This window comes from Pan troglodytes, chromosome 21 (genome assembly GCF_028858775.2).
Source record: "Pan troglodytes isolate AG18354 chromosome 21, NHGRI_mPanTro3-v2.0_pri, whole genome shotgun sequence".
Lineage (NCBI taxonomy): Eukaryota > Metazoa > Chordata > Mammalia > Primates > Hominidae > Pan > Pan troglodytes.
This window is the reverse complement of record NC_072419.2, coordinates 44,038,456-44,051,553: the sequence shown is the minus strand read 5'-3', so window position 1 is coordinate 44,051,553 and position 13,098 is coordinate 44,038,456. Positions and strand designations below refer to the sequence as shown.

The window sequence follows — 13,098 nt, the reverse complement described above, 5'->3', positions numbered from 1 at the left end:
TTGTCTTTTTATAGAAGGATCTGGAGCTTTTTAAAAATATAGATGCTTGGAGCCCCAGTCCTCAGAATTGCTGGAGGAGGGACATGTATTTTGTCAAAGCTGTTTAGCTGATACTGATCAGTCAAGGTAGAAACTACATATTTATGTCTCATTCTCAAGAGGGGGACAACAGGGAGAAAGGCCAGAATGCTAAGGGAAGTGTTTACCTAAAGGCACGTAACTTTGCAAGGTAACCATGTAGGGAATGGTTAGGAATAGAAACTGAAGGTTGAGCAGTGCTGGGCATCAGGTATGGAAGACCATGAGAAGAGTGGATACAGTGGGTAGATAGATAGGTCTGAAGGCCAACAAGAGGCACACAAAGTGAGCCAGGGAGAAATGTTTGGGATTGAGAGATGAAGGTTATTTATGCAGTACTGGGGCCAGGACTACTGACACCTTAAGGGACTGAAGAGAAAAGACACCAAACAGTTTAAATTAGTCCCACTACAGGTTAGCAACCTTAATTTATGATCTAAAAAAACCAAAACAAACCAAAAGCAGAAGAGCACTGCTTGTGATTCAGTTTTTGGAAGCTGCAGGAAAATCCTAGGTTCAGTTCCTAGGAAGGCCAGGTACTAGCTGTGTGACCTTCAGAAAATGACAAGTTATCTGGGCCTCAGTGTTCTCATCTATAAACTATGGGTAATAATACACAGCTCACAGGGTTATTGTGAGGATTAGGTGAAATTAGCTAATATATTTAAAAGCCTATTAGCGGACAAAGAACAAAAAAGGCCCCCAAATGGCAACATTAGGAAGCATATCTCAGTAAAGATTAAGTGTTCAATTTTAATAAACCAGATCCCACAGTTAATTATTGCCTAGTTCCTAAGTTATTTCCCCATTTGGCACCATCTACAAATGCTGGAGAAATAACTAAAGGAGTCTGGCTATTTCTCTACTTTTGTTTCTACATTGCTGGCATTTGTTTTATCTATAAAAGAGATATACTACACCCTAAACTATTTCTATACAACTTAATCAAGATTATAAATGAAAACTAACAGAGTCCTACTGACACAATAACAGAGCATCAATGGAAAATTCTATTTCTAAAATAAGAATTCTGGTAATGCTGCCCCTAAAGAGCCAAGTTTCTACCTGGCAAAATGAAAAACACAAAAGAAAAACAGGAGTGATACGTGTTTCTCCTTCATACTCCCCAACCAAGCCCTCAATATCAAAACTGAATTTGGGCTAATTAGCGGAAACTATCAAAATAACTGAAATTAGTACTATACCTATGACCTGTAAAACTTTGGAAGAGTCCTCTGTCAGCAGAGCATAGTTAAAATAACTAGCCTAACAGCAATGGCTACTAACACCTAATGAATACTTACTAGGTACCAGGGCACCAGTACCATCCTCAACACTGTCCAGAGATTAACTAAGTCAATCCTTGCAACAGCTCTACAGGTCCTTCCAGGTCTGGCTTCTGCTTAACTATCTAATCTCCATACTCTCCTCAGTAAGGACTGGTACCAGACTGGTCTCAGAGGACACTCCTGTGGAACTTGGTAAAAATACAGATCCATTGACTTTATGCAGACTGCTGGAATCAGAAACTCTGAGAACACGTCCCCAACATTTTCAATGAGATTCCAGATGATTCTGATGGTCAGCTAGGTTTAAGGCTCACTGCAGTTTGTCCCTCCCAACTTTTTTTTTTTTAATACATGCTGCTTTTTCCATTGACTTTCCTTTACCTGGCTAACTTTTACCAAAGGTTTGGCTTGGGGGCCACATTCCTGGGGCGGGGGGGCTGTTTCTAATCACCAGTTCTCTCACTACCCAGGTTGGACAGGGAGCCCCTCCTGTGCTCCCACAGCGCCTCATACTTCCTTCTACATCTTTACCTTGTAACATAAATGCAGGTTTCTGTGTCTTGTCTCCCTAGCTGAGCTGTCAGTTCATTCACCGTACATTTTTACCTCATAATAGAAATGCAGGTTTCTATGTCTCCCTGGCTGGGCTGTGTGAACCTGTTCAGCTTCTAGCTACAGCACCAAGCCTGACACAAAGCAGGGACTGGTGGTTTGTTTAATATAAGAATGAATGAAGCGTCACTGACCTACCTTTGGGACATCTACCCATAGAAATAGACCCTCTGCAAGGGCAGTCTAGAATGGGAGCTTCAAACTGAAACAGAAGAGTCTGGTACCTATTTGAAGACGTAATGAATTTGAAAAGTGCTAGCATAACCAGGATCGTAACTGAGGGTCCAGGGTAATATGCCATCATGAAAAACAGTGGCTGTCCCATTTCCCAGGAAGCTCCTGTTATGACCCAGCCTATCCACATATAAAGTCCTGGGTCACAGCTGGGCTTCACAACCACAAAAGGCAAGAGGTTTATATCCTATATGTAAACATGAAAACTGGAAGAGGTAGGGACCCATTCTTTTTTGAAAGAAGGCAAATGTGCAATAACTATATTACCATATTGAATGCTACCTGCTAGAGACTACGTCAGACACTCATGATCATTATTTGTCACAAAACATTCTAAGAAAGGTTTTATCAGGCTTATTTGACTGAGGAGGAATTCAAGGTCCAGAGAGAAGAAATAACTTGCCCAAGGCCACTAGCTAGCTTGCAGATACTGCTGGGTTTGAAATCAGGCCTATCTGCCTACAAAAGCAATCTGCCTTCTATGACTCTGTGCTGCCTCTGGATTACCAACCAGAAGACCACTGGAGCCACCCTGGTGTTGGAAGAAGCTTTAGAAGTAGACTTAGGCTCAAATTTTGCTTTGTCACTAATGTGCTAAACGGTATTTTGGTAACTGACAAACTCTCTGAAACTCACCTGTGAAAAGACGACAGAAATGCCTAATTCATAAAGGTACTTTATGTGCACCTGTAAAGCCCTGAGGCTTAGTAGACAGATGCCCGATAAATGTGAGGTGACCATTCATCAGTTTTCCCCACTCCCTCGAAAGAGAACAGTTGCTTCCAGAATGGCAAATTCATCCTGTCTCACTGTCTTCTTCAATGGCAGACAGCTATGCTGTGATCTACTTGGGAGCTGGGTAAATCCTTAATATGACTTGAACCAGTTAACAAACCAGATGTGCACCACTCAAAATCATCCCCTCAAGCCTGATGAAAGGAACCCCAAATCCAAACACATTGTTTATTTCAGCATCCCTACATTTTGTCATCCGAGGTCAGGAATGAGACAAGCAGCTGGAGGGAAAGAAAAGGAATTGATCCAGAAACTATTCAATTATAAGATTTTCAAATAGCAACAAAAAACAACAGCAAGACATTTTCATCCTTATTTAACATAAACTGCTGCTAGTACATGGCTTAATGCCATTCTTAAATACTGTTCACTCTTTACTGGCTTATTGTTCTGACCACTATAACCAACTCTGTGACTATCAAGCTTGGAGAATACAAATATGGGCACAGGGGTGGTGGCAGCAGCCTCTGAATCCTCTGTTTATAGCTTAGACAGAGGAGAAATAGGGACCTGAGGTTCCTTGGTATATCCTCTCGGGGAAGGTTTTTATCTTGTATTCCACATAGAACTGGCATATTTACAGCCCGCCTCTAGGACTGGTAGATTCAGGAAGGAAAAGAAGTTCTTCTGGCAAGTACCTCTAAAATTACCAACATAGAAGGAGGAGGAATACAAACTGGAAACTCATCCTCATTCCAGCCACTAATACTAATGAAACAGGGTCTGTGCTAAGCACTTGATTTCTGTATTATTTCATTTAATCTTCACTTGTTACCCTTATGAGATAGATTCTAAGAGTATCTCAATTTTACAACAGAAGAAATTACAGGCTCAAAGAGGCTAAGCAACTTTTCCAAAGTCACAAAGCTGGTAAATGACAGAACCAGGAGACCAACCTAAGTCCTGTCTTAATCCAAAACTCATGTTCTTCATCATCCATATCACAATAACTAGCTATACATGCCTAGTGCCCACTGTCCCCTCTGCCATTTCCTTCACTGGCATAATAATTAAATACTATGTATCCTTCGAAGAGTACTCAAATGTTATCTCATCTCTTAAGCCTTCCCAGAATCCCTAAGGATACTCCTTTCTCTGGGCTTCTTCAACCACTAATGAACATTTATTATAGTGTGAAGTCTGGAGTCAGTATTAAAATGATCTAAACCAACATTTATCAACCCACCTGTTATGGTCTAGATGTGGTTTATCCCCATCAAAACTCATGTTGAAATTTAACTGACAATGTTATGGTGTTGAGAGGTGGTGAGACCTTTACAAGGCACCTGGGCTATGCGAGATCCACCCTCACAAAGGGATTAATGTAGTCTGGTGGGAATGAAGCAAGTCTTGCTCTTGCTGGACTAGATTAGTTACTGCGAGAAGGTTGTTATAAAGCAAGGCTGTCTCTTGTGTTTTCTCTCTGCACACGATCTCTTCCCTTTTTGCCTTCCACCGTGAGTTGACACAGCATGAGGCCCTCACCAGATGGGCTGCCTGATCTTGGACTTCTCAGCCTCCAGAATTGTGAGCCAAATGAACTACTTTTCTTTATACATTATGTAGTCTCAGGTATTCTGTTATAGCAACACAAAATGGACTAAGATACCCCCGACATTGTGTTAGATTTGCATGAGTTACTTCAATTAATTCTTACCCAAGAAGGTAGGTATTAATTTTGATCTTAAAGATAAAAAAAAAAAAACATGTATTGAAAACTACTACAGGACAGATGCTGAGCAGCCTTATGGTACAACCATAAATTGGTTAACTCATTAACAACACTCTTTCATAATGCTCTTAATGACCAGCATGTGTCTCATGTTGATTATAGCCAGTACATGATATAAAGATGTTAAATAAATTCATTTATTCATTCACTCAATATTTACTGAGGACCTACCATGCACCAAGCACTATGATAGGCAGTACAAATGCCAAACAACAATTTCATCAAGTTATTTTGCCATCTGTCCCTAATAACTTCTATAATTTGAAATGGTAAGAGTCCCTACCACGATGATGACTTGTCAAAGCACCAAGGTCTTCTGATCAAGAACTCTTGACTATTAGCAATTCAGAGAAGAGCAGGCTAGTCTGGACCCAGGACAACAAATAACAAAGGCAATGACTTTGTGAAATGAGTGTGACATTTGTGATCACGAGCTCAGGAAGGGTCTGACTCTCAATTTAGCCACTTACCCACTGTATGACCTAAAGCCATGATTTCAATGAGCCTCACAATGACCCCATCTTCAGAATGAGAAATAACACCAAGCTTGAGGGGCTGTTGTAAGGCTCAAACATGATTGGATGTGTAAAGACTCTCCTACAGGTGCTGAATATAGGGAGTAACAAATGAACATATTGGCTGAAATTCTAATGCCTTTTGTTTCAGTCTGTACCATAATCTCCCTCCCACCAGAAGTGTCTTCCTCTGTAAGCATTTCTGTTCTTGTGTTCCCTTTAACAATGAAATATTCTTGTCTAGTATGTCTTTGTAATTGTAATATAGTTTTGTGGTAAATATCTATAAAATTGCTTTTTCCCCCATGTCTATTTTCCTACTTCTTCAAACTGTAAATTTGCTGAGGGCTGGGAGTCTCTCCTACCTTGGTGGTAACTTTGAGAGGACATGAGAATTGGGAGACTAAAGCAGAGACTTATTAAGGTTGCAGTGAAGTTCAGGAGAGATGATGAGGGCAGAGACAGTGGCAACGAAAAGGACTGGTTCAAGAGATTTTCTAAGGTGAATTCATAGGGCTGATGATCAATTACACATGGGGAATATTAGAGTTAAGCATGGCATGTTGATTTCCACAGTGGGTGGTGGGGAGGAGGCTGGTGCCATTTACCAAGGAGAAAAGATGACAGCAGTGAAGGAATGGATATGGTTTTGAACAAGCTGAGTTTGAATATCTGGTGCTGTCTGCTGATTAGTAGCTGTGTCAACCAGAGGTAGGGAGTGAGAACTAGACTGAAGATCTGGGAGTCAACCACAGATAGATGAAGGTTAAAGCTGCAGGAGTAGATGAGATCACCCAAGGAGAATGCATGGAAGGAAAAAAGGGGAACTAGGGGAAGACACTGCCAATCTATTCAAAAACGAATGCCTGAGGGCCAGGCAGAGGAAAAGTATCTGGAGATGGAATACTAGGAAGAGCAGTCTCCCCCAGGACAAGCATTGTATTCTGTTCCTTGTCTCCACTGGATCTGTCACATACTAGGTCTTTGTTATATTTTGAACATAGCAGGAGCCCCAGTAAAAGCTGGCCTCAAACAATGCCATGTCATTACAGCCCAGCACGAAGACTTTTAAAAATGTTTCTTTTTGTCTGTGTTGGCTAAACTCCCTTCTTTTCTGACTGCAGGAAAGGTTCTGCCATTTCCTTCTTCTAATCCTAGGAGGCGGCGTGGGAGCTCTGACCCGATTTCCTCACTGTTAGGAAGATACACAAGGCAGCTGTATGCTTCCTGATATGTGCAGTCCACTGGAATCACTTACAATTCTTTGCTGATGACAGAAAAGTATTCTTTAAAGCACTGACCTATTACCAACTGCTGTCACTGCTGAAAAGGTAAAAATGTGTGTATATACCTAGTGTGCACACCACACACCTACATGCTGCTCGGTGGCTCACCCTCTTAAAGCTCTTAACAGCCTCCAGGGGAACTGTGTTAAAACAGCGCAATTAACTAGAACTGCTACAAACTCAATAACTCACATACCTAATGAAGCAATACGAGGAAAACTGGACCTATATTAATAAGAATTTTTAAAAGAGACAAGAAGTAAAGGTCGGATGCCATTTCTGGATCCCACCTCTTTTCTTCTTCCCTCCTATTCTGAAGCAGTTAATACCAAGGAGACAATATATACTGTGCTATTCTTTTAAAACCAAGGAGGCAGCCAATCATGCTAGTGCACCCAAGGACAAATCATTTCTTTCCAACCCATCCCCCAAGCTTAGTGCCTCCCCTGATCTATTTCTGAAGGTTTTATTATGCAAACCTAAATGGATTTCAATTATAATAATTCTTTTCCTTCCCCACCCCAAGTCACAAAAGAGGAACTAAATTACCAGCATTCTAGGTTGTAAGGGCAGTTTTGCTTTCACTCCCCTCTTTAGAGTCACCTTAATCTAGAAACTCCCATCTCTCAAGCCCTTCTGTTGACTTGGGAACACAGCTGTTTTTATGTCACTCACTACTTAGCATAGTTTGACTCCTGACATTCCCATCAAGAATGGATTTGCCCATTTGCCCACAGTTATCCTGGAGCAATTAGACCACAGGCCAGTAAAACCAACCTACCCTCTCCTGGCCCTCCCACAGTAGAGGTGTGGGCATTTTCTCTGCCTGGCCATCCCCATGGGTATGTGTGACTAAAGCCAGGGTGGGCAGAGGTGGAAACAGTTTAAGGTCTCTTATGGTGCCTGCTTTATTCTGGGGTCTATGCTAAGCATCTACATGTCATCTCATTTGACTCTCGCAAACACCCTTCATGGTAGATTCTAGCCTCATTATCTTACAGATAGGACAAGTGCGGCCCAGGGAGCTTAGGAACTTGCCCAAAATGGCACAACTGATAAGCAGCAGATCCATCTGTATCACCTCAGGCTGCACTGCGACTTTGGGAGTCAGGGGAAGGCCCTAAGAGGTGACAGGGGCTATGACGGGACCAGGATGGACTTAAAGAGGCAAACCAGGATGTGTGATATCATCTGAGGGACCAAAATAGATGCCCCTTTATCAAATAAGATGGACCCTAAGGTTAAGGAAATAAATGTCACCTACAGGTGGAGGGTTCAGGGCTCAGCTGCCATAGCAACTCCCTGAATTCCCATGGCTACAAGAAAAAAACACACTCTTGTGAAACTCCCTAACAATATCAGGCAAATTATCAGACCCCTCCTAACTCTGATTGGACAGAGGATTGGCCTTGCAAACATTATTTTCTGATAAGCAACTGCAGACTTCCAGACAGTTTCAACAAGCTCAGAGAGACTATACACAAACTTTGTGTCTTACAGTTCACCTTTTGATATAAAGAGCCAAATCCTACCTCATTTTAATGCTAAAACCCTGCCCCAGAGTGAACATGGAATGTGTTACATATGTTTACCCATTGCGCATGCACTTGACTCCCCTCATAAATATGTGTAGCTTTCCCCCAAAACCTGCTGAATGTGTATGACTCTTTTGTCTAATACAGACCTTGTGAGGCCTAAAACCCAACCTGCCCTTTCGTTTTTTGAAGACAGATCACCTTTGGTACACGCCACAGACTGTCTCTTTCTAGTTTACAAACTTGTATCATCAACAAACCTCTCCTTTCTACTAGTTAGCCATCCTGGTGCTCTTGTGGACAACAGTGACAAGCCCCTGAAGCTTCACAAGAAAGAAAGGGAAGAGTGTGGGGTAGCTCTCTAGAGCTTCTGGACTGGCGAGCTGATTCCCAGGCCTCAGTGTTCCACCTAGGAGCTGGGCTACCCCTAGGTGCTTGTCACAGGGTAGCCTTGCCTATAGGGAAGGTCAGTGTACAGCAAAGCTCTTAAGGGTGTGGCTCTAAAGTGGGGGTTCTGCCATAATCTCCAAGCCAATGTGACAGAGTTAAAACTTAGGGCTAGCAACCCACTCATTTTAGCATCCAAACAAGCTGGGTGAAAGACCCTTCACTCTAGGTGTATGACTGACTGACAACCATCAATCTGAACTGAAATCAACTGTATTGACTTCAACCTTGTAGGTTTCTGAGGAAAGCCCCAAACCCATGTTTGTCCTCAATGAGCCTTTCAGGGAAATGGTTGTTCATTCACACAGTCAAGAAACATTTACTGTGCATCTATCACATGCCAAGCACCACGGGACCAGGCAATGGGATCTAGAGGGGACAATGCCATTGGTTCCATAATTTCAAGGGCTATGAAGGCAGAGTCCTGAGACCAAGAGTCCACTGAACAGAAGATTCTATCCTAGTCTACGGGTTCATGACATGCTTCCCTGAGAAAGACACATCAAAACTAAGGACCAGGCCGGACACAGTGGTTCCTGTCTATAATCTCAGCATTTTGGGAGGCCAAGGCGGGCGGATCACTTGAGGTCAGGAGTTCGAGACCAGCCTGGCCAACATGGTGAAACCCCATCTCTACTAAAAATACAAAAAGTAGCTAGGTGTGGTGGTGGGTGCCTGTAGTCCCAGCTACTCATGAGGCTGAGGCAGGAGAATCGGTTGAACCTGGGAGGCAGAGGCTGCAGTGAGCCGAGATCGCATCACTGCACTCTAGCCTGGGCAACAGGCCAGGAAAAAAAAAAAAAAAGGGAAAAAAAAAAACAAAAAACAAAACTAAGGACTAAGGACAACTAAAAGATAGCCAGGCAGACAGGTTGGAGAAAAATCACTGCACATGGAGGGAAGAGCATGCTGGAAGCCCGGGGGCAGGAATGAGCTGGGCATGCCCACCAGTATTCCTGATGGTCTGAGGCCACTGTGCTCTAGCTTAGCACACAAATCTGGCCCACTTACATGAGAAGGGCTGGCACACGGAGGCCAACAAAGAGCACAGTCTTACCCAGAGGACAGGACAAAGAAACCCTGCACAGTGCGCACTGCTCTGCTCTGCCTCCATTCTCACTCTGCCATTCATGGCCGAAGGCCGGTTTGTAGGAGTGGCAGCAGCTGGCAGGGGTGGCAGGAGTGGAGGGCTGTGCTTTCTCCTTGGAGTTCACTTCTGCTCTCTGGGTACTGGTCCGCTCAGGATGCAGAGCTCATCCTCCCCAGCCATTACAGCCCGAACATGCCTTCTAGGAGACGTCTTACCAAGCCATTGCCCTCACTAACATAATGTTATCACATTCCTAATGCGGGTACTCTAAAGCAAATGTACTGTTACCAGCACGCCACCGGGCACATTTTTCAGAAGAAAAGCAGCTGCTCACTGAATCTGTCACTTCCTCCTCTTCTCAGTGCCATGACCACAGAGCAGGAGCCTGCTAAGGGCTGTTTTCCTTCACACTCTGTTCCAGCACACTCAAGATGCAGCCTCAGGTCTCTCAGTGGAACCCAGCAGGTCAGCCACAGCATCCACCCTGAGGAGCTTCCTGGCTCACAGGCAACCCTGACAACCAGGGCTTGTTCCTGAGAATCTGAAGGTGTGGCTATCAGAGCTTCTAGTTCACTAGTCCACTTCCCTCATCTGACAGACCAGAAAGGAAAATGCAGTGAAGGGAAGTTAAGCCAAGGTTCCAAAGTCGCACACCTAGTTAGCTGTAGAACCCACAGCTCGGCTGCCTTCCCAGTTCATCTCCTCTAAAAAAAAAAATAAGGATGCCACCAATACTTCATAGGTTGTGAGTTTTAAATATGATAGCGAATAGTGCAGCCGGGCCAGGAAAGTGGCAGGCTTTCACTAAATGGTGACTGTCTGAAAAGTTTATCTCCTAGACCTCCAGGACCCCCTCCATTCCCTCTCCCAGGGACTCATTTTGCTGAATTTTCAGTGGGGAAAATCTAGCACGGGGTTAACATATTTATAGCTAGTGTTTGGTCAAAATGAGTTAAACTGAAGTCTCTACTTGTTCTCAGGTCTCTAGGCCACAGTATTTGCAAGGCCAGTTCCTCTTTTGCTCCAGCCAGATTTCCTGTTGTCTCTGGAGAGTTGATTTGATAAAGATATCACTGAAGATAACCACTGAAGGTAGGTCACACCACCTTCCCTTTAGCCACTCCAAGTTGGGAGAGACTAAGCCAAGTCAACTGGAAAAGAGAGAGGCGGGAATTCTCAAACTTTCATCTACGAGGATGAGGAATGCAAAAGATCCTGCAGATACCCATGCCAATTCCACCAAGCACTGACAAAAAAAAAAAAGCCTCCTAAACCATGGGACGAACATTGCTTCTGAGAAAACAGCCAAATGAGCCAGTCAGCTCAGCTTCTCCTCCTCTCTCAACACACTACCTCCCTACTCCTCTCCACCCGCTCCCCACACTTTAAAATAACCATCCAACCATGTAAATTCCCTGGTGCAAGTGTCTGCCAGCCTCCAGCAGAACTGTCAATGCTCATAAATCCCTGGCCTTCCAGATTGCACTGTGGCTATTTATTGGGGAGAGGGCTGCAACAGGCCACTAGACAACAGCAGGAAGAGACTGGCCTAGCAGTAACTACTCTGGTTACAGCATCACAATTCATGGCAGCATTTTGCTGGGAGTGTGCACCATCAGGGAGGAGAAACATAAAAGGGGAATCTGGGCTATAAATAGTTTATTTCGGCAATTCCTGATGTTGGCTGAATCATACTTTAGTACAGAAATACATGAAAGCACCACTCTGGAGGTGACATGTGTTGCCACCTCATTACTCTTTTCTAAAGGGTCTTCCATCAGAGAGACACCTCGCTACAAATTATAGTGAAGAAAACAAAACCCTCACACACAGACTTATTAACAGTCCAGAAGGAAATGGAATGACCAGGATTCAAACAAGCAGAGAACTGGTGCAACAAAGGCTATCAGTGACCTGGGGTCTCTTTTTCATTCATGAAAAATAAGAAAATAGTAAGAAAAAGGTAGCACTCTTCCCCTCTATCCCCCAAACACGTCAGAATTTTTCAAGGTAGTTCACATTTCCCTATTTCTCCTAATGCACCTAAATTAGGCTGACTCCTCCAGTGAACCCTACCTTCATGTTCCTTCTCAGTGGTTCCCACTTTCTTGATCTTCCTGGGAGATTTCATAAAGAGGGGAAAGATGGTTCTTAAGCCAAGAATGTCAACAAACTTATGGCAGTTGTCTGTGCCTTCAGGGCCAATCATGGCATGGTCCAGCACTTTCAGGGCACTGCTCCGGGAGATCTTCTTTTCCCTGTGAACAAAAGAGGTTTCAGATAAGGTATTTCATGGGGAAATTATAGAGCTTAAAAAAAAAAAGGGTATTTGCTGCTGTACACATTATATATCTAAATGGAAATATTACATACTTGTTAACAATTAGGAGAAGACGTCTACAATAGGGTGGACAAATTCTTACAGTCAGAATGATAAACACAAAAGGCAATACTCAAAATTCTTTATGAAGCATTACCACAATTACACATGAAAAATGTACATTAAAAGTGACTGGAAAGAAAGAGACTAAAATTATAAGAGATTATTTCGGAGTGTTGAGATTATAGACATTTCATTATTCATTTTTTTTTCTTTTTAACAGCTTTATTGAGACAATTCGCATACTATACAATTTCTACCAGTTAAAATGTACAACTCAATGGGTTTTAGAATATTCACAGATATGTCAGCTACCACCACAGTCAATTATAAAACATTTTCATTGCCCTGAGAAGAAACTACATACTCTTAACACCCCCTACCCTCTTCATCCCATCCTGGCCCTAAGCAACCACTGATCTACGTTCTGTCTTATAGATTTGCCTATTCTAGACATTTCATGTAAGTAGATACCATACATTATGTGTTCTCTTATGACTGGCTTCTTTCACTTGGCAATGTTTTCAAGGTTCATCCATGTTGTAGCACATATCAGTACTTCATTCCTTTTTATTGCTGAATAACACATGCCACAATTGGTCCATTTATCAGTTGAAGGACATTTGGTTTGTTTCCACCCTTTGGCTATTATGAATAATGCTGCTATCAACATTGTTTCCTTAGTTTCATTTTTGGATTGCTCATTCCAAGCGTATAGAAATACAATTGGTTTTATTTCCTGCAACCTTGCTAAACTCGTTTGCTAGTTCTAATAATCTTTTAGTAGATTCCTTAGGATTTTCTATATAAACTATGTTATCTGCAAACAGATAGTTTTACTTCTTCCTTTCTAATATAGATGCTTCTTATTTCATTTTATTGCCTAATCGCCCTGGCTAGAACCTCTAGGACAATGCCCAATAGCAGTGATGAGAGTGAAAATCCTAGTCCTTGTCTTAGGGGGGAAACATCCACTCTTTCATCATGAAGTATGACATTAGTTACGGGTTTTTTGTAGAAGCTCTTTATCAATGGTTGAAGAAGTTCTCTTCTATTCCTAGTTGAACTATTGGTATGAAAGAATGTTGGGTTGTGTCAGATGCTT

At 42.7% G+C, this 13,098-nt stretch overlaps 1 protein-coding gene across 2 annotated transcripts in view; it reads right to left on the bottom strand.

Annotated features, from left to right (window-relative positions):
- CTNNBL1 (catenin beta like 1) overlaps positions 1-13,098 on the bottom strand; it is a 177,191-nt gene that overhangs the window by 57,916 nt on the left and 106,177 nt on the right. For both annotated transcript variants that reach the window (NM_001246652.1, XM_016937137.4), the window contains 1 exon segment: positions 11,690-11,871. In NM_001246652.1, the coding sequence (NP_001233581.1) occupies positions 11,690-11,871 (182 nt within the window).